This window comes from Colletes gigas, unplaced genomic scaffold (assembly GCF_013123115.1).
Source record: "Colletes gigas isolate AHSC1104 unplaced genomic scaffold, ASM1312311v1 Colletes_gigas_Sc00004, whole genome shotgun sequence".
Lineage (NCBI taxonomy): Eukaryota > Metazoa > Arthropoda > Insecta > Hymenoptera > Colletidae > Colletes > Colletes gigas.
In genome coordinates this window covers 539,179-561,831 of record NW_025106633.1, presented here as the reverse complement: position 1 = coordinate 561,831, position 22,653 = coordinate 539,179, and the positions used below count along the sequence as shown (strand labels likewise).

Sequence of the window (22,653 nt, the reverse complement as noted above, 5' to 3'; positions counted from 1 at the left end):
GCGTGAAAGAAACTTTACTCTAAATGCCGCGTTCGTTGGAATGTTTTACGATAATCAAGAGTGAAACTTTCTAATGGACGCCAAGCGATAGAGGTCATCCGTCCAACATGGCGTCTTAACAAGGGAATTGACGAATTTTGGTCCGAGTTTTCTTTCCAACCTATAAGGAAACGAAAGTATCGCGGTCGAAGGAAATTTTATAAAATTTCTCTCTAAAAACAAATTTGAAGATTACCTAATTGTACTTTGATCAACAACGTTCCCTATCTTCTTTAATGGAGAATAAAATGTAATCTTATTCAGTGGGCACTTGAACCACATTAATAACTGTAAATATTGGAATTAAAAATGCAATGACTTGCAGACCAAGATCATCCAAGGTCACCAGAGAACAGTCATATAGAAAAATATTTCAGATATTAAAAAAAAAAATTACCAAACTCGGTACACAGTTCGTGATATTTCCTTGTTAGCGTAAGACATTTAGGTTTCTGACAATGAAGCATAGAGCAAGTAAATTACAAAGATGTAAGAATTAATCTTGCGAAGGGGGCCACACGGTGTGATACGCGTCGATTTTAACGAGGCTTCGTAGATAGATAGAGAATTGAAAAATAGTTGATCTTGATAGATATTAAGGAAGGAACATTATAATTTGTTCGCTGATTCTTTAGGTACTTTATAAGTGCTTGTTAATAGATATTATAAGTGTTATAAGCTAATGTGATGAGTTAGGTGTTTAAAAAAAAAGGTGTTTTTATTATCGACGTCATTTGCACTGTTCCATAGACAGGAAACGAGTGAAATAAACAAATGATCGAGGCACACGAGTATGGTTATAACTTCTAAGAGAGTAATGAATAAAAATGTAATTAAACAAAATGGCAGCATTTTATACAATAATGTAGAAATTATTTTGAGTCTGGTAGAGGCTATAAGCAAGACTGGTTCAAATTGATCGTTTTAATAATTTCCGAGATATCGTGTCGATAATTTCGGGAAATATGATTTTGAGAAAAGCGTGTTGTTTGCTTGAGCAATCTGACACGTTCTCGAAATTCTGTATCTTCGTTGTTTTATCAAATTTCAAACTTGGAGAATATATTTTTATATTAAAATATGTAGTACATATGTATTTTTAAATGCTCCTCAAAGATGCAACCATAATTTTCCCATAACATTTGAAACGGAGACAGGAACAAAAGATAAACAAATTTCAGACTAGACAAGGTGTGTTACTCACCCTGAATAGTGTGCACTACAAATCGGTGCATAGTTTTATTTATAGTAACACAAGCTGGCTTACCTAAATAAACGAATAGAATTTCAATCATAAGTATTTATAAATTTTTGTGGCAGAAGGGGAAGAATTTTTATTTTCAGATGTTGTATGAAAAAGGAGGGTAAATGTCACGATTATTATCGAAAGGAAAACGAGCTTCTGTCGCGTGCAGATAAAAAAAAATAAAAGAAAAATGAACAAACAATGGTGACAATTGATATGGATGATGCTGATAAGATTATATATTGATAATATTTGAGCCATTGGACACCAAAGTATTTAATAAAAAAAGATCGAGGTCTCACGAAATCTCAAGTACTTGACATATATTTATTTTTTTCCATGAATACTTATGCAACGAATATGTGATCGATATCAATATCGTATATTGTTCTTTGAAATTGTTATTTCCTTACATAGCTGATAAAGATCATTCTCGTAGTTATATTCTCTTTACTTTTAATTAATTTCTCTTGTCACTTGTAACTGTGTAATTCGTTTCAAACAAGGAATGTTAGAAAATCTATTTTTAATTCAAACGAATTCGAACGCGTTGACCTATTAGAATTAGTATTTGTAGGATTTTGCCCATTCCTGGTACCGCGTAGTCATCGATATCATTTTAAATAAATGTAAACATTGTTAACTGACAGACGATAAGTGATCTTTTAACAATAACAAATGATTTAATCGATACGAAAACAGTTATTTTGCACCGATCAGTTTCGTTTCTTATTTTTCGTCCACTTAGAATATTATTAATGCCTGTTCGATTTATGCGATATTTATATCGATCAGTATTCGCTACAAAAGTATCGTAAATCGATACCAAGTACATGTGTGCTCTTGCAATCGATATGTATCGATAATGTTGCGTAGGTATCAAAGCGATTTTATATAAAATGGTACTTTATTATCGATATGGTATTACGCCCTTCGCTAGCAACGGACTATTAAAATGCAGGCCTGGACATTTTTCAAATAATATTATTCGAAATACCGTTCCAAGTAACGTGTTATCTTATTGCACGAAGTATTTGTACTTTTAATTAAAAAATATACTCGAAAATGATCGATTTGTTTTCAAAGTGTAGTACTCAGACACTTTAAAAATATTTTAGATTCGAGGAAAAAGAAGAAATTATTGGTACTTTGCGCATCCATCGTCCGCCATAAATATTCGTAGCTTTGAATGTAGGATTACAAAAATACTATATTTTTAATAATGATTTATATAAATAAAAAAATGTAGGAGTTCGTATAATTCATTATTTTAGATATTTTTAATACGAGCTTAAAGAATGGTCTACTTTAATTTTTGATCGCGACAGAATAAAAATTCGAATTTTTATTTTCGTCTCGAGTAAAATTTGCCTAGGTCTGCTGCAATGCGTGGGAGGCTCTAAGCATCTATCGACCGACGTCGCTAATAATGGACCAGGTTCAATCTTGCGTCGACACGTGCGTTCTTAATAAAGAATAATTTATTTTTTTTTTTTCTTTTCTTTTTTTTTCTGCATCCGACGAATTAATTCGATGAAGGGAAAACGTTTTAGCAGGACAATCGTTTAATCGGCGAATACACGCTAATCGTGTGTCAACGGTCGGTTCGTCTGCGCGAAAGCATTAGGATTCAAAGATCAGAAGCGCGCGCGTAGAAAGGATCAGGGCGAATTTTAGGTAAAATCTCAACAAATCGTTCGCAGCTGGTTACCACGAACACGAACGTCGGGGTCGGAACGAACGTTTAACGATTAACTTTATGGGTTGGACTGCGTCCCATCGCCTCGCGTCTAAATCAGTGTTACATTTCGAGCGACGAGTAAAAATTTTTTTTAAAATTCGTTCGATGAAAATTGAACGTGTGGAAACTACGAACGAACGTGAAAATCTCTGATCGTCGTTCGAAAGTAACATTTACCCCTTTCGAAATCCTTTGGGTGTATATAAAGCAGAGTTGGGCAGTAATTGATTATTCTATAATTAGTTTCGTAACGGACAAATAGAAGTAATCGTGACGATAATCATTAATCATAAGTAACATTTACAATCTGTAAATACAATTCGCAATCGTTCAATCAAGAGATCATTTCGCTTCAACTTTTTACCGGCTTGCGTTTTTTTTTCTCTTTTCTCTCTCTCTCTCTCTCTCTCTCTCTCTCTCTCTCTCTTTTAGTTAACATTCTATTATTAACTTATCGATCGGATCATAATGCAAAGTGTAATCAATTCGCGATTACCGTTTGCCCAACGCTGATATAAAGCATGTAGCAAAAAGCTGGGGGAGGGAAAAATGGTGTCGGCGTTGATGGTATTGCAATATTCGCATACTGCTTTCGAAGCAACGTCGCAACGGACAATTAACACACACACACACACACACGCACACGTCACATGCAACGTAAAAAGAATCAAAGAAATCACGGTGTTCGTCAAACTTATTATATGGTCCCGCAAACACGTAAAATTCAGCGTATGTAAACATAGTTGGGCAGATTTCGTTCTCGAATAACGTGCAAACAATTCTGGATTCGTTCGTAAATGCTTTTAATCGACGTTCGTTATTTTATTCGTTATTCGTGAATTAAATTTGCCCAACTTTGTAGGTAGGTAGATGTGTGCTCGTAGTCACGTTTATAGCGTACGTGGTAATACTAAAGTCCTGTCGAAGGACTCGCAACGGTTCTGTACCTCGAAATTAGGCAAACATCCCAAAACGTATGTCGATTATTTTGAATCAGACGCTATTAGACGATTTTTAAAAATAGACAACAATAGTTCAGAACTTAACGTCGACTTCATGTTCGAAACCCATTTTTCTGGCTCGATGGATACACGCCAATAAGGACAAGCGAAATTTTGTTATCGTCGGATAATAACATCGTTTAACAATCGATTAAAAATATATTAGCGGTAAATCTAATTCAGAATTCTGCTTGTTCGAGTTGATATAACACGCGAACCATTACGCGGGATCTACGACCGACCGTAGCCTAAATTATATAATTTCGGTCAACTCGAGATAACTTGGCATAGTATTAAAGAGGTTAGAGGAGGGGATTGCCTAAATTGGCGAGTATCAATTCAATTAAGCCAACGAGTTATTAACGAAATAACGAGGGCTCCCTGATGGCCGTACAAGCTTCAAGAAGATGAATCAACGCGTCGTCAGGTTGTTACAAATCCCTGAATCCTCTTTACAGAGTTGCGTTTTATGTTTCCACAGGTGTTACGATAAATCAGTTTACGAGTGGTCGTAAAAATATCAAGTAGGCTAGATTAACGATAGCCTATGACTCTTGAGATGCAAAATGGCGTACGCTCGGTATCTGTCTGCGATCTAGGCGTTTGATGTGTTATACATACACTTTAATACGTTTCGTCTAGTCCACTGTGTTATTTTATAGAATTCCTAATGTATAATATGTTAAAAGTTAATCTCTGGCGCCATTGGAGTTGGGCAAATTTTATTCCCGAACAACGAATAAAACTGATTCGTTTCCAACCCTTCGTAACCCAAATTGTGTTTAGAATAGAGTTATGAAATAGGAACATCGATAAATATTAGCGATCGGATGCAAATTGAAATTTTAACCGTATCCACCCTCGGTGTGAAAAATTGTAAAATAGTTAGTTGACTTAACAAATATGTATAGCGGGTTATAAAGGATTGAAATATCGAGTTTTTTTTAAACCGACTCGAAAGATTAATTGTAACGTTTGCCCCGTTCTGGGCGAATTTTTCTTACGATTACCGCCTGTTCTTCAAGTGTTTTCGTACGACGATAATTACCCATCTACGGTAACGAGATAAGATAACCGATAATCGTGCAGCGACAATAAAACTCGACTATAGTGTTTTTTTTGTGCGCATTTGCCATCTACCTACCTACAACGCGCAGCCAAAATATATGCAACACCTGTCGAGCCTCAAAACTTTCGAAAAACTGCTCCTCTTTACGTGTTACAGAAAAGTTTTAAGAGTTTATAAAATGGCTACCCTAATTCCAAACGGCGAGTATTTAGAGACTGCAATTTCGAATAAAGAACGAAAGATAAAGAAATTTCGATGTATTATTGGTATAATAACTTTAATCGAGTAAATTGTGTGGTTTTTTCTGTTAAACAACAATCGATTAATCTCGATTGAGAATGAAAATGAACTGTTTTACAATATCGTGCTTCTAATTGTTTCTTGATTGATAATTAATGTAAGGTATGAATAATTAAACAGTAAAACTAATATGTTTGAGCCCACATTGGGAATAAAGAATCGAAATCGTGTTAAAAATTAAGTAAAAGCTGAGACGTGTCGGAAGCAGAATTTGTAAAAAAAAAAAGCTGAGAACAATTCTTAATGATAATAACAATAATGCATCTTTATTGTAGCGTATCGTACAAACTTGTATACATCAATAAAATTGAAATTTAGTGAAAACCTCTAGTAAAAAAAACAAAATTTTGCTCCTGACACATCCTAGAGTGTAACAAATTTCTTTTTTCTACGTTTAAAAACAAAAAAAATAACCACACGTTAATTAAACGTAACTCCCCGTGATTCTCAATATTTTTTAATGAAATTTTGACAAAATTCATAGAACAACGAACAATACTCTATGGTACATTTCGAACGATTACACAATTATCCATCTCCTAGGAATTTAAAGTTAAAGAAAAGAACTTGAAATTGGAAATTCTGAGGCTCGACTACAACCCTTAAAGCGGCAAGAAATGGCCACGAGCAGAATTCGAGAAAAATTCACGTTTCCGAATAACCGACACGAACCGTTCGATTCGTTCATATTTCGTCGGTGAATTAGTATTTATTAACAAATCGTTTCGGGATATCCGACGTGTCGGTTATTCGTAACGAAAATTCGCCGCGATTCCGGCCACGAGGAATCGATCGTTCGCCAACCGTTTTAAAAAAAGTTTCGTCGCGATTCATCGCTCCTGACCACCCTCCGTATGTCGCTGCTAACCATCTTCGATCGTTTCTCGATTAATCGCGAACGATGCACGATCGATATATACACATTTTTTGTTGTTATCTAGATATCGTCCACTCGCGAAACACAGGAACCAACAACGAAACGACGAAACACTCGACGGCTTCAGCGGTCTAATCGCCGTCGAATCGTTTCGTTCGTCGAGCATAATTTCCTCGGGTCTGTACACGATTTTGTCGCCGTGTCAGCACGGCGTGCACGACATTACAATTGTGTGTTATCGCGTTAATAGTTTTTTTTCGTTATTTTCAATAAAAACATTCGTGGAAAACATTATATTGATCGCGACGTATCGGAACGGTGGGTTAAGTAGTTACCATTAAATCGACGCAAGTAACCGGCTCGCGATCGATATTTAATATCGATCGTATTGATCGATGCTTGATCGAATCCCTATCAGAGCCGTTCCGACGAGATTTCTTATCACTGTTGGAACACACGTTTGGGGGGGTGGGGGGATTTTTAAGAGAATCGCCGAATACCGATCTCCTCATCGACGATAACGTCGATCGATCGTCTCTCCGCTGATCTGTGGTCCTGTTTCTTTGCTCGAAATTCGGATCGACGATCGGATTTCACGTTCGAAGCACCATCGTACCTTCGCGCCGTTTCGATCTTAACATCCTCTCTCTCTTCGTCCGTCTGCTTTTTAAAAATTGTTCTCTTATCGTGCCTGTTTACGGTTTCGCTGGTTTCGTCGAAAAATGTGAAATTTGAGCCGGCGCGCGCGAGCGATAATTTATTATTTTGCAAGCTTGATCTCGATGATTTCACGAGGCTACGCCGCGCCATAAGGACGGTTTTGATTCAAAGAACCTGGCCGCGAGAGAAGACGCCGTTTTTTTTTCATTTCTTATATATTTTTTTTTTTTTTTTAGCATAAAGGTGATATTTAGCAGAATAACGAATCCGCCGAATTTACGTAATACGAAATAAGCGTAGAGTAGAAACGTTCTTGTGGCTGACGCGCTTTCTCCGAACGACTCGCACCAGAGATGGGCAGAATATAATTCGAGCAAGCTTTCGAATCAATGTGCAAAATTTTTTAAGCGAATAGCCATCGATGCTGTGTATAGCGATTTAAGAAAGGAATGTATCGGAATTAGAATACTATAAAAACAATAAAATAAGGTTTCGTTACTGTTTCCTGAAAAGGGTACTCACGCACACACACACACGTACATTAGTGATCGAAACGTAGAATAAACTACTGTACACAGCATCGATGCCCTTTATTTACAAATGAAGTTTACATTCCAATATAATACAGTATCTTTTCCCTCCAAGGGTTTCAGATTTAACTTTAAGGTTTTAGGTTTAAGACTCGTCGAAAATTTAAGTGGTTCGAAAAGGTCGATTAGTCAACGAAGGGTGGGGGAAGCAAATTTTTATCCGTAATTTTCGATTTTACCCATCTCTGACTCCCACCAAATCACGATAAATTCTCGTTTTTTTCACGCATCATCTCGTTCGTCCCACGACAGAGCGGTGTCGCGTGCAACCGCAAAATTTCCTTTTTGTTTTTCTCACTTACCGCCGTTCGTGCATTCCTATCGCTATCTACTTATGTACATACTTACCTAACCAATTTACCTCGACTACGCGCGTCTATCTAATTACCTATCTACCCGTCTATGTAGTTCACCTATCTACGCGGCTGCCCAGCGAGCTACGGCGATTCGCGTCAATATTCGACCACTGTTTACCATAAAAAGTACAAACAAGAAACGAAGAAGTCTGTGGAGTGGTCCTAATTCGATGGCCAGGGTCAGCAAATTAAACAAAGTTTCGGGAAATAATCCTCCAAGCCCCTGTTAAGTCCAGAGTTTATGGAGTACGTATGGTGCCCGAATATTAACTCGAGCCACTGTGTCTAGCACTTGGTGTAGGTCTAGTTGGCTGGTTTAGCCAGCCTGCTGTCCTTTTCCGATAACGAACGGTACAGCGAGAGCTATACACGCTCTAGGTACTTGAGAAAGGACCCGATCGAACACTCGTCCGATCGCGAGGTGGAAAAGAGCGGCGACAGATGTTCGAATCGATACTTTAAAAACTAGATGAAACGTCTCGCGAATAATCTCACAACGCCGTCGTCGAAACGGTGCTGTCTCCCTCGGAAACCCATACTTGGTGGGACAAATACAACGAAACGAGAGTCTCGACTGGTCCTGATTCGATGGCCAGGCTGTAGCAACAAACGTTATTTAGGAAAGAATTTTTCTCTTGATAACAAGTAGTTTGACCGTGAACTTCTCCAGTGGACCTTAAGTGTTGTCTGTGTTAATGTTCTACGGTCCAAAAGAAGATCCATCTGAGCTTGCTGTTAAACAACACATCTGTGATGCCATTTCAATATCGATGACAGATATACTGTGTCGATTAAAAGTGATAACAAGTAGTTTAGAAGCAAACTTCTTCAGTGAACATCATATGCTAATGTTTTAGGGTCCAAAAGAAGAACTAAATAGCCTAGCCAGGGAACCATCCAGCTTTGATTCCATGTGTGTAAAAAACCCCTTACTCTCAATATTCTCAATATAATACATACTGGTGTACACTAGAGTATTTTATTCTTGATAACAAGTAAATAGCGTAAAGTAAATTTCCCCAGTTAAATGTTTAAGTTTTAGAGTTCGAAGGATGAAACGATCCAGTTCTATCTATGTGGAAATCCCCTTACTCTTAATATTCTCAATATCAATAATAGTTCATACTGTGTACACTAGAGCATCTCACTCTTAAGAAGTTTAAAGCAAACTTCTTCAGTCACCATCAAATGTTTCTGTTTCAGGGTACAAAGGAAGATCCAACTAGGCTAGCCAGAAAACCAGTTCTGCTTCTGTCCACGTGGAAAACCGCCTACTCTCGACATTCTCCATATCAGTAACAAGTAGTTGAAGGTAAACTTCTTCAGTTGATACCAAATGTTTATATTTTAAGGTTCAAAGGAAGATCTAAATAGCCATGAAACCATCCAGCTCTGCCTCCCCATCTGTTTACCTGGAAAACTTCCGTACACCAGGATGTTTCTTCCAAAAGAAGATCAACCAGGTCTATCCAGGAGATAGTTAGCGTTGTCCCACCAAGTACGAGTGAACGTCGCGGAATAAACAATCGCCTGTCCCGAGCCGCGAGGAATCGCGTAACGGGCAAAACGGGAACGGATGCCCTCGGAGCGGAAACGCAGTAGTTTTCATTTGCGACAATATACCGTTCTCTACGGGCCGTAACGGATGGGCGCTACATCATACTATTTAGCTTTTAATGAACACTTGGCGTAGTGAATCGTGAACAAAGATTCGACTCGCTGACTCTCGTAGAAAACCTTGGCTCGTCGTTGATCTTTCCCTAAACGAAAAAGCTGTGACGCGGATACCCGATAATCGTGTTTCTCGGCGGTACCGTTGCACGAGCGTCGTCGGGGTACGAAAAAAAAATCGTCAACCGGGGCGGTGGCGTGTCCGCCCCCCCCTTTCCGCGTCTCTTCCAAAAAAGAAAGGAAAGAAAATCCGTCCAACGCGTTTTCGATCATCGGAGTGCAATTGTAAACGCAATCGCAGCGGTAAACCGTGACCGTAACCGTAATCGTAAGTATTGTCGTCGATTCATAACGCGAGAACAACTCGCGCGCGTGGGACATCCCCGATCGCGGACTGACCGCCCGCGCGTATGGCGGATATCAACATGGAAAATTTCATCCTCTGCCTGGCCGTGTGTGTTTCGGGCATGTCTTTGGATATTCAGATTCGGTTCTCCTCGATCCGGATCGCTTCGAGCGGGATCAGAGTGTGCACGAACGTATACGTGATCGCGTACAAGCCGTTTCATTGTATCTCGCAAAACGGTAGTTTGCCGGTCAGTTCCTTGGTCGTCTCCTGATCTTGGCTGTTGGCGCCCTCGCTCTTCGGGCTGCCTCCGTCCTCTAGTGAGCCCCCACCGCTACCGTGAGGGCAAATTGATTGTCATCTAAGCGCCAGAGTGGAGATCATCGGAGGTCGGGACGGTTTGTTGTCGAGAATCCTTTCGATTTCGTTCATTATGTTGGCGTTCAATTTCGGGATCAGCTGAAACACACGGACCACGAAATCATTTTTCTAAGCTCGCTTGATCTTTAGATTTGTTTTATTTAATCCCATGTTCCACGACGACGAATGTAAAACAAATCTGTTCCTTTTTATATGGACATCGTACGTATGAACAAATTTGAATGAGATTAAATAGTATTCTTCTGAGATACTAAATAGTTGACGAATAAAGCGTAGGAATTTTATATATTTTATTTTTTATTAATGAACTATTACATTACCCATCGTGTTTATTAAAAATCAAAAACAAATTTTTAAGAAAAATCGTTCAAAATCATTCTGAAAAAATTACTTTTGGCTGGTAGGATCACTTACAATCATTTTTGGTGAATAGACATACCCCCGAATTCCTGCGCATTTTCGAGAAAAAAATTCCTTACCGAAAATCTAATGTGAGGCCAGAAATGTTGCCCCGAAATTTCATGCGTATGTTTGAAACATTATAACTCCTGAACGGATTGGAGGATTTTAATGTTCCAAAATGCAAACAACGCGTATTTTAGCGAAGAATATGTAGAAATTAAAACAATATTGAAAAAGTTGTTCCTTGACCCCCTAAAATGTGAAAAACCCCATGAAAATGGTTCAATTTTCAAACAGCCATAACTCCTACAATAGTAAATATATTTCAATGAAATTTTAGGGGGAAGTAGAGCTCTTAGATATCTACAAAAAAGTACTAAACAATTTTTGCGTAACGCGTGAAACAAATTTATTAAAAATCAAAAACGAATTCTTAAGAAAAATCGACAGGGGTAGGTGCATTTTTTCGGCAAAATTGAAAAATTTCAAATCTCTCCGGAAAAATTATTTTCGTTAGCAGGGGCCAATTATAATCATTTTCGGTGAATAGACATACCTCCGAAATCCTACCCACTTTCGAGAAAAAAATTCGAAAAGATGTGAAATTTTTCAACAAAATTAAAAAATTTCAAATCGTTCTAAAAAAATTATTTTTGGTTGTAGGGGTTAATTACAATCATCTTTGGTCAATACACATCATCCCGAATTTCTACGCACTTTCGAAGAAAAAATTCCTTACGGAAAATATAATTTCTGGCCTGAAATGGTTCCCTGAAATGCATATCTTTAAAACATCATAACTTTTGAACGGATTGAAGGATTTTAATGTTTCAAAATGCAAACAACGCGTATTTTAGTGAAGAATATGTAGAAATTCTAAGAATATTAAAAAAGTTGTTCCTTGACCCCATAAAATGAGAAAAACTCCATGAAAATGGTCCAATTTTCAAACAGCCATAACTCCCACAATAATGAATATATTTCAATGAAATTTTGGGGGGAAGTAGAGCTCTTGGGCACCTACAAAAAAGTGCTAAACAACTTTTGCGTAACGTGTCAAACAAATTTATTAAAAATCAGAAACGAATTCTTAAGAAAAGTCGACAGGGGTAGGTGCATTTTTTCGTAAAAATTGAAAAATTTCAAATCACTCTGGAAAAATTATTTTCCATTGCAGGGGCTAATTACGATCATTTTTGGTGACCAGACATACCCTCGAAATTCTAATCATTTTCGAGAAAAAAATTCTTTAAAATATAATATAACGTGTGGCCAGTAATGTTTCTATAATTTCACTTTCTGTGTCATTTCCTCTTGTGTTCATGTCTGTAACCCGTTGGTATTGTTGTGTGTGACACAAAAATGATAATGAGCCCCAGGAAAATGGGTCAAAAGAATACTTTGGATATAAGGTCTACTCGTATACCTCATCTGTGATCATATTCCTCGTTTTTATCACGTCATGTACAGGGTATCCCGTAAATAGTGTAAAAACCGGAAATGTAGGGTAGCTGAGACGATTCTGAACAACAATTTCCTTTGCAAAAATGTCGGATGGGACTTCGTTTTTGAATTATTAACGAAAAACACTGACCAATCATGGCGGTATAGGTATAGTCCAATTATCTGGCCCCAGTCCCGAGTATGCTGGATAATCGGTGTTTTACTGTTATAGTATAGGGTGTAAATTACCTGTAAACTCTGAAGACTATCGTACAGTTGATCTATGTTTGATGCACCGAGGAGAAGGCACTGAACACTTTCATTCTTTAAGGACCACGCAATGGCGAGTTGCCCGAAAGAGCAGCCGAGTCGTTCGGCGAGAGCGCACACGTCCCGTACTTTGTCCGAATACTTCCGCGTCTCTTCCTCGCCCGTCTTTTCCTTCCAGCCAAATTCCTGCTAAAACACGAGCAAAGTAACGGTCGCGTTCACAGACCATATCTAATTCCTTTTTCTAATCAACGTCTTTGCCAGAACCAACATTTGGATTTAACTTCCATTTTGTGTGGCAAGCAGAGTCATAATAGGGGCTAGAATTGTAAGAATGTTCTTCCGCTGACTGATTTATGGTATAATCTTTTTTCTATAGATCTATATCTTTATGGAAAGAAGAGTATACTATGGCCAATCAGACCTGCTAGCCAACTTCTGGTCTCTGCACAGTAGCACTACAACTGAGTTGAATGTGGACAAACTTCCTTTGTAGATTTTTTATGATAACAGGTGAATAGCTCTCTATTCGTTATTCGTGGAGTAAAGATTACAGTTACGGAATGAATTATTTCACAATGAACGAATTTAATTGTTCGACCGAGTAAAAGCTTTTGCCCATTTCTAGCTGACCCAATACGACTCGGATCCTTCTTTTTCCCCGCCAAGATACTCGTATTTTCGTTTGCATTAGAAAACAGTATGCACGCTACCAAAATACGTACCTCTTTGTACAAAGATTGCGTTTCGTCCTCCGTCCAACTGAACGACGAATACTTATTCTGAAATCATAAGTATTTCTTACTTTAGTCGATTATCGAGGACACGAGTCTCACTAGTATCTTTTTTTTTCGATACAAACATCAAACATTGACGCCTATCGCTGGTGTTACTACAGTCTGTTACAATCAACCCTCCATTGCATGAGTTCTATTATGTCTCTTGCAAAAAAAATCATGTCTTGGTTATTTATTAATTAAGGGTAAGTTTAATTTCCTCAGTGAACTTCAGAAGGGTTGTACAATGAAGGGTTCAGAGAATATTCTGGGCTAGACGGTCGTTTTCGAGCTGATGTTTTGTTAATTAAAAAATAAAAATTGCCATTTTTTGGAAACACGATATCCTACATGTTTTGCACAGAGATGGGCAAAATTTTATTGAAATAACGGGCAACGTATGAAAATCAACATTTAGTAATTTATTCGTGAGGTTTATTCGGTTGAATAATTAAATGGTTATTCGTTCATTGTGAAATGTTTTCTTTTCATAATCCAAATTCGAATTTTCATTTAACGAGAAATTTTTTAATATACAACTTAAAACAAATCTTCGTATCGATACGTTGAACGGGAAAGTTTAACAACCGTTGGAGTATGTTTTTCTTGTATCGTTTTGAACCTACCACCCATCACAGACGTATACATTTTCTTATTTTTTAGGAGGTGTCTTCCAAACAACTTGAAAATCGCTGTCCTGGACCTTGAGAAAACGCAACGATTAGATCAATCACACTGGTCAACAAATTCTAAACAACAGTTCGTATTCTTTACGATTAAAAAGGATTAATTGGCTCTGGTTTGAAAAATGTAACACATGATATAATTCAAGTGGATCGATGTAAGTGTAAGTTTGCTCAATGTCGTTTACGTTTAGGTTCCAACAATAGTTTGTAATTGGTGTTACAGAGGCGAAGAATGTATTCTCTGCACACCCTTAGAAAAGAAAGAATCAAATTAAATTAAATAGTCTGCAAAGATTTTAAATTGGAAAGAACTTTTAGTTTCTGTTTTAAAGGAACTAGAGCCAATATTTTTTAAACCTTCATTTTCGTAATTAAAGTTGCAAGACTTGTTAGACGAAGAATGCATATTTGCTGTTGACCAGTATTGCTTGGACCATCCAAACCAGAACATTAAATTTGTCATACTGCTAGGCGATTCTGATTACAACGTTACCTTGTAAGAAGATCTCGACAAAAAGGAGACCCCGTAGTCTTCTGGTTTCGTAGAAACCATACCAATCGTGACCGTAGACCACGCCATCAGGCCCACCCCTACGGACAAATTTAGTTCACGTAACCAGGTACAAGAAACGTTAATTTCATCGAACGAACACTCCGTACCTATTTTGTTGTACAACTCCGGCATATAGAGCTCCGGCTTTTCTCTATAAAATAGATGATACTCGGCCTGTTCTACGATCGGTGTGACACAGTTAAATTGACGACAATTCGTATATGCTTCCATAATCTCGACAGGGGTCCAACGGGACGTTCCCCAGTACATCACCCATCCTTTGCTTATCACGTAATTCATAGCGCGTACTATCTCTGAAAGAAGAACAAGACGCTGAAGAAAAAAAATTAAAAAATGTATACAGTTGCGGACAGAATTACGTGGACAGGTAAAGGAAAATTTTAATGGGAGATTCTAGAGGCCAAAATAAGACGAAAATGAAGAATACCAATTTGTCGATGGAAGCTTCGTTGAAAAGTTATTAACGTTTAAAGTTCCGCCTGTAGAACGGCAATCGGTGAACAGCGATAGTGGAACTTTGAGCGTTAATAACTTTTTAACGAAGCCTCGATCAACAAATTGGTATTCTTGATTTTCGTCTTATTTTGGCCTCTAGAATCTCCCATTAAAATTTTTCCTAGAGGTGGCTGTATATCTTTATGGTACATAGATTATTTAACGTATAATAGAAATTAATATATACATTTGTGTTGAAATAAGATATATTTAACGAAATTGTAAATGTAAACATTAATTTCAGTTATTTGCTAAATAATCTATGTACCATAAAGGTATACATGTAAAACTTAAGTTCATAATAGTTATAGTATGAACTATAGTAGAATTTTGTCCGCAACTTTAGTTTCACGATTGGAGAACAAACCTTCCATGGGGCACATCGGATCGACCTTGTGAATCATTACTATGTCGATGTAGGAGAGCTGCAGCCTGACCAACGACGCCTGTACCGATTCGATTATGTGTTTGCGCGATAATCCACGACCCTCCGCCCTGCGACACAAATTCCGTGAGTACGGCTCGATATTTCGGTAGTCCAAAAGACGACGGGGTTACTTGTGACCCGCGCTTAAAAACTACTACAAAATGCTTTTTTTTACATTTATTAAATATTAGAATAGTGAGATAGTGTCTCCAATGAGGATGAAAGTTCGAACCCTGACTGGTATCGTTTTTTATTTATAAAAGTCTATGGTTGGTTGGTATTCCATCACGCTCACACTCACTTGGTATTCCAGTATATTTTGGTGGTGACGACGTAGCTGGAACGATTCCAAGCCCGCCGCAACAAAATTCGTCCAAACTGGATTTCCGCCCGATGACCGCTGTGGGCTTCGCTCAGGTCGAACACGTTTATGCCACTGTCGTAGGCGAGGGCGACCACAGCCTCGGCCGTCTCCTCGCTAGTGCAACTCCCAATGCCAAAAGTCGTCCACGTACCTACGCGTGCAAAGCGAACTTTGTTAGCCGATCCGTTTGTGTTCCAGCGAACGTTGAGTCGATTTTCCATCCTTTCCAACCGTCCGGAAACGGTGTAACTTTTTTTTTGTTTTAGAAACCCTCGGTTCGTGTCTACCTACCCCAGCGTTCCCTTCGTCGCGCACGATGGACACCGGTGGGCTCCGCGATCGTTAGAATTCTTAGCGAAACGACGCGCGTTACTCGGCTTACCTTCTCTCTGTATCTTCTAGCGTGAATTTGCGGGGCACAGTCGACTAGAAAATTGCCGCTACTCTACCTAATTTTTGCCCTGGGACAATAGTTTCGAGCAATCGCCCTCTTGCTACCGTTTTCGTTCCTCTCCGACCACCGTTCTTGCGCATAACAGAAGCCTCTCGTTTCTTTTCTCCGTCGGTTCATTCCCTTTTCGTTTACTCTCAACCTTTTTGAAAAAAAACACGCACGCGCGTAATGAACCAATTCGAAGGTGCACAACAGACATGTCAAACTAATTTTTTTGCTGAAAGGTCGATTTCGAGTGTTCAAACCGCAGTGTTGTCTCACGGGTTGTCGCGAGAGAGTCGCCAGCGATCGAGTTTCGCTCATCAGCCTCTCGGGTGGCCGCAGCTCCCGGTCCCCTCAGAGACCGCGACAACCCGAGAGGCAATACTGTACCTTGCGTTTCCATCCTGATTTCGCGCGATCGTCACTCTTTTACGAAAACAGGCACGAAAAGCTTGCATGCGCGTATATATCGTAGAATAGAAGCGTCGATTGAAAGCGATAAGCAGACGTGGAACAGGGAGAAAATAGAGACGTAAAGAAAGGGTTGTGGGGGAGGTGGAGTGGTTGAGTGAAAACGCGTCTATCGGTGGAAGAAAAACGTCTGTCTCAGAATTCGTTGCATTCGCAGTCGAAAGTAAATACAGCAAGTCCTCGAAGCAAATACTAGAATTTTTATTCGTATAAAATAATTTAACGTGGGATGAACAAACGACGATATAGAGTCTTTAAGACCTAACAAAAGGGTTAATTTGCGGAAATATTAACTATAAAGCAGACTGCAAGATTCGAATTCCCGCCAGGTCTCATTTCTCTTCCTCCGTGCAATACATTTGGTCTAGAATTTTCGACACGAAAGTTAACAAAAATCCAACGGATCCGTACGTGCTCGTTCATAAAAAGAGATCGACGAAAACGTGTATAAAATATTTATAAGACAAATGGAGGAGGGGAGTCTACGAAACCGCGTAACTCGAGGACTCGCTGCAAAACAAGCAAATTTTTTGGCAAACTACCGTCCGAGCGATTCAGAGGGAAGCGTGTTTACGTCAGTGTTTTCCAAATCGTGTCCGCCCCCCCCCGGCTAAGAAAATATTCGCGATCTCGAGTAGCATGATTCCTTGACTTCGAATTCTTTTTTGCTCAAAGGAGGGCGACTTTTTCGTAAAGTTTGGAAACCACTGGTTTACATCGAGAATGAAATAAAACGGACGGGTAGCCGCGATTCTGTTCGACTCTACGAAAGTGGGGGAAAACATTCAGCGTACCTAATCCAACATTGGAAACACGTAGACCGCTTTTGCCCAAGTTGCGGTAGCGAATACCTGGCGAAGGATGCTGTAAGCGTTGCGCTTGTGCGGCAATGCAGTTAGTCAGTAGCTGTTCCTTCGTTCCAGCGGTATTGCTGCAGTGCACACCGGAATCCACACCGCCGCCGCCGCCGCCGCCACCGCCGCCACCGACGCCGCCGCCGCCGTTGAACTCTTCCATGCAATCGAGACTCGCTATAGGTGCACGGCAGCTGCGCGCACAAAGTATACAAAGTATTAATAGGTTACGATCGATCGAAGGCTCGATACAACCGTGCAAAACCTTTATGGCTACACGGTTCCTGATATATCGCTCCCGTCAAAGTCCGTTTACGTGTGTTCTCGTCGAGTACCGACTGGAAATAGATTTAACAATTTCTCGCCACGGTACTCGTTCCAACCCTTAAACCCTCGAGTGTCCGCGCGCAGGACCCACGACTCTTGAAAACGCGAAACGAAGTCGAATCTTTGCGACTTTGCTCGGAAACTCGGGGATTTGTACAGTCGAGGAACCGAGTCTTTCCTCCCCTTAGTCTGCTTTGCAACTAATATCTCCGCAAATTAAGTAGCCTATATTTTTTGTTGGACTATAACGGGCAAGTGAACAAAGTTTCAATCGGATCTGACACGAATGATAGGAGTTTTAGGGAAGTCACGAACATATAGATCCCGAATGCAAACCAGACGAAAATTGGTTTTGGAGGCTTCGTTTTAGAAAAATATGCAATTGAATATAATCAGTGTCTTTATTAGGGCGTTCTTAAGGTTTACGAATCGAACGCAATGTATGTATTGAATTAATCATTTTTGTAGTAGGATACGCAAGGCTTTAATTTAATTTGAAGAATATTTAATGATTTTATAATTATTATTTACTCTTATTTAGTGTGTTTAACGCCTTAAGAACACGTTGATAAATAAGTACTGACAGCGAAAAAGCTCTGACATTGTATCGAGTCCAAAAATGGCTACAGTAGAGCGATCTGTTATGAAATCCGCAACGTCGGTCACGAGTTAGGTGCATGCGTACAAGATTGATCTGCAAATACACTTTTTTTCGATAGCAAACGAACAAATTTCATCCGTTACTTTCGATTTGTTTTTTCTATAATCGTGTGGCTACAATGGGAATGGAAAGGTTAATATTTCATAGATTTTGAAATATTTTTATTAATCATTATTTACACTCGCTCAAAATGTACATTCTGACGAATTTAAAACAGTGAATATTTTAATTTTAATTTAGTTGCAACTATTAATTGAAACATGCAGAATATCATTCAAACCATTAGTATTATCATCGAGCAATAAAATTTGTTTTTTTCGTAGAATTCAGTTGTACATATACGAACATATATTTTTGGATAAAATAGATAAAACGAAATTTATTTGAAAAAAAGAAACAAAAATCTATCAATGTTAATAAAAACCTACGAACACATTTTTAATCAAGGCTTCTGTGAGCTTTTATTTATGGTCTTTTAATGGTATTGTCAATAGAATTTATGCCCGCGGAGGCTTCCTAGCAAAATATTAGAAAACTCGATGTTTTGTCTTGGCATAGTAATTTTAGCTCCGTTGAGAGTGGCCGTTCCATCGATTTTAAAATGCACTTTTACGTCGTGTAAAATAATTATTAAATCACCCACTGCAACAACAAAGCCTCGATAATATCGGTACGCGACGCGTGGTCACTTTGCGAGAGAGCGAGGAGGTTTTCGTAAAGGTAAACTAAATAATAAAAGTGTCGAATAATTTGGTTGTCCCAATATTGGTGGCTGCAGCGACGATTATCGATGAAACTGACACATTTCGACTTCGTCGTCTAACTGTGTCGTAATTGAATTTTTTCCGGGTGTCGAACAAAGTCACTTATATCGCGGATATAGTCAACTCGGTGGTATTATGTAAAATAGTCGACATGTTTGCGTTGTGGTATTTCGATCCCCTCCTCGAAAACGTTAAAGATGCACTCTGAACGCGATCATTCTTTAAATCTTTATAGAGCTTCCGGTCGAATCTCACATGCCAAAATTAATACGATGCTATTTGGTACAAGGATGGACGTTTATAAAAATAATTGTGACTAACTCCTTGTGTATTTCAGTCTTCCAAGTCGTGGATATTAACTGGACTGTTATATTAACATATGTTAATATGGACACTACTATACTTTTTTTTTTCTTTCTAATAAAGTACAATGTTTCTTGGCATGTATAAAATTAATGCAAACTAGACAGTGTTTTAGTAGACTTTTGACATTCTTTAGACTATCTTAATTTTGTTAAAATTGTCATGCACTAAATCTGATATGACCACGTGGTTCTAATTTATTAATTATACGTAAATAGAATACGTTGGTTTGCGTTAAATTATCGCGGAAAAAAATGACAATTTCTATTTTTCAAAACGTTAAGGTTTGAAGATGACCTTAACCTTAAGGGTCGACAATTTGTATTGTTTGCTCGTTAGGACCAATAATCGTATAAATTCTGAATTCGTATATTCTGAATTGTGCGTATGTTCGTTGCTATCAAAACGAAAATAGTCACAAGTGGATGATACTTTTGCGAAAACATTCACGAAATTAATCTAAGATCATTAAATTTTAAGAAATAATTTAGAAAATAATTCTTTGTAATTGTGCAGGACTTTCCCAAACAGAAATTGCTCGAGAAACAAAGATTATGTCGCGTTTTAAATAATTAATAAAATTAAAGGATGGTAACAAATACAGAATAATTTCTGCCATAAATAATAACGTAAACGTTTCAAACGTGCAAGGAAAAAACTGTTAAAACCGCCATTAATGGCTCGACATAAACAAGCAGGGTGGAAACACGTAACATTTTCCAACGAGGACAAATTTGAATTCCTAGTATTGGGTCTATAATTAGAACGTGACCGTGTTTTGTATTCGATATTACGTAGAAGTGTAGAGATTTAGGGAAGCGTATTGCGAATAGGGGTAGATCTCCTCGATCGTTCGGTAATCTGTTAAGACGTATTAAACGAAAATGGCTTTCCTTTTCGCGCGGAAACGAGGGTTATTTGGTGAAAATTTTACTCACCGATAGATAGTAGGCAGCGGGTAATACTCGTCGTCCTCCATACTACTGTTAGTATTCGCATTGTTATTGGTATCGTTCCCCGCGGTGGACGTATTGCCAAGATTGCACAGCATTAAACGAGACATTGTCGCGTATCTTGAAAACTACTGCAACCGGGAAAAGGCTCGGGTCGCCTTCGAGAATCTCGAAGGGGGGGCGGACGCGACGAAAGGAAGATCCAATGAAACAGATCGATCGAGCACGGTGCCAGAAGGTCAACTCGATTCTTCCCTTATCCGTGAAACGGAACGAGCTCGGCCGAGTCTATCTCTTGGTGCCCGAGTCTCATAATTCGCCGATAAAAACCGATCAGAGTCGCATCTCTTCGTCGTCCATCCGATAATCGTGAATATCGTTGCGATCTATAGATACGTTATGAACGATCAGATCTCTGTGCCGTGGCACACAACAGGCATATCGATTCACCCGTGTGTCGTTCCTCGAACGTATCCTGTATTCAGCGAGTCAATATGTTTCAATGTCGTAACGTTTGATATATTTTATTGCGCATACGTTGTATAGGCACTAGTATTTGTTTTTTCTTTTCTTTCTTTTGTTTTGTTCTTTACTTAAGTTATTTAGGCACCACAGTAAAGAATATTAAGTACGGTTCGCGACGTTTTCTCTGTTACGTAGCGACGGGGGGACGTTTCACGTTCCGAACGCAAGCTCGATAACCCCCGCAAAAAACCCCGATACACCACACACCACTTTATATTCTCTCCTCTTTTCCTTATTTATTTTCTAAACGCTCTGCGAACGGAAACGATGGTCGATATGAGCTTCGATATGTGATACGATTGCCGTGTGCGTACGGACAAAAGACAGCCGTTTATTGCCTGCGAATCGAACGTAATTGTTTTACGGTATTACGGCCGCGCCGTAGCGATATCCATCGATGGGAAAACAGGGATATTCGGCGGGCTAGGCGGACAGCGTGAGTCCCGTTCTCGATCTGTACGTGGCATCCAGTTCGGCTTCCGGTTCCAGGTCCGAGCCCAACTTCTTCTTGGATCGCGGCTTTGATCTGGATCGCGACTTCGGCTTCGATCTGGCGTTCAAACGCAGCTGTGTTTCCGTATTGCGCGGCAGTTCCAGCATTAACCTTCGTTGTCGATCGCGTGCCGTGCCACGTAAGAACATTCGACGCGACGTATCCTAATCGCCGCGATCTTTCTTAAATCGTTGTTCCCGTTTCGCGCGAACGGACCGATCGGCGGACAGAGGGTTCACGGTCGCGACGATCAGGCGTGAATAATAACGTTCGCGTGGCCGACCGAGCCCTCGGGGTATGGGGGGAAAAAATAGGGGAGAAACACCGAACGAACCGCGGAACAAACGTAAAGCTCGTAAAAATGTTAAGGAAATCCTATCGTAGAAACGGCGAGTGTTATACCTCCTACGTGGTAAGCAACACTGCACAACCTCGATACACTGCGACTCCCTCCTTTTTCAGCAGCGGAGGCCACGAGCGTGCGTACCACCGTGCACCTCCGTACACCACCGTTCCACGGCGATTCCTTTCGAGCGACGCGAGAGCCGACCGATCGAGCGAACGCGCGCGCGCGCCACTGCGCACGCGCTATAGACCAAACGCACCCCCTGCGCGCCGCCTCGTCCTTCAACGGAGGGTTGCGGTCGCTTTCAGAGCGCATGACGTTGCCTACGTCGCATTCAACGCATTCGCCGCATTTGCCGCATCGAGTTGCCTCTCGGAATTATATCTCCCGATTCTGACCTCCCCTCCCCTCCGCCCGCCTCCCGCGCCCCTCCAGGCCCGCTGCACTCCGCGAAACAGTGACCTCTGAGGCCGGGTCCAGGCGCACGCAACGCCGCCACGGTGAACCAAATCGCGATACTCCGGATAAAAAAAATCAATTTTCGATCATTCCTTTCCCCCTCCTCCTAACTGCGAACGTAAACTCAAGGTATATCGTAACTTATGCGCGCGTTTTGCAATATATTCTAAGAAATAATTTTAATTCTATTTAAGAGTAATGGGAGCAATCTTTTTTATTTGAATTCTTGAATTAAACTATTACGTACGAAGATTCCCATTCGTGACAACAACATTATGAGATAAAAG

General features: G+C 39.6%; 1 protein-coding gene across 3 annotated transcripts; it reads right to left on the bottom strand.

Annotated features, from left to right (window-relative positions):
- Positions 1-7,752: 7,752 nt before the first annotated feature.
- LOC122405092 (voltage-gated potassium channel subunit beta-2) lies at positions 7,753-22,060 on the bottom strand. Of its 3 annotated transcripts, none has more exons than XM_043409592.1 (9): positions 20,529-22,060; positions 17,416-17,669; positions 15,652-15,865; positions 15,291-15,418; positions 14,515-14,721; positions 14,348-14,445; positions 13,118-13,174; positions 12,372-12,581; positions 7,753-10,355 (listed from the first exon to the last, which is right to left on the bottom strand). In XM_043409592.1, exons 1-9 carry the CDS (start codon positions 20,651-20,653, stop codon positions 10,254-10,256), a joined length of 1,395 nt encoding a protein of 464 aa, XP_043265527.1. In that variant the 5' UTR covers positions 20,654-22,060; the 3' UTR covers positions 7,753-10,253. The 3 variants fall into 3 exon arrangements, with proteins under 3 accessions (XP_043265527.1, XP_043265528.1, XP_043265529.1); XM_043409593.1 differs by having other exon boundaries at positions 12,372-12,578; XM_043409594.1 differs by lacking the exon at positions 13,118-13,174 and having other exon boundaries at positions 12,372-12,578.
- Positions 22,061-22,653: the final 593 nt, after the last annotated feature.

Coding starts and splice junctions, on each gene's coding strand:
- LOC122405092 (XM_043409592.1), bottom strand. CDS start 20,653: ATGTCTCGTTTAATGCTGTGCAATCTTGGCAATACGTCCACCGCGGGG. Junction 15,866..17,415: donor TGTTTCCAATGTTGGATTAG/GTACGCTGAATG, acceptor TTGCACGCGTAG/GTACGTGGACGACTTTTGGC. Junction 12,582..13,117: donor CGCAATCTTTGTACAAAGAG/GTACGTATTTTG, acceptor CTCGTGTTTTAG/CAGGAATTTGGCTGGAAGGA.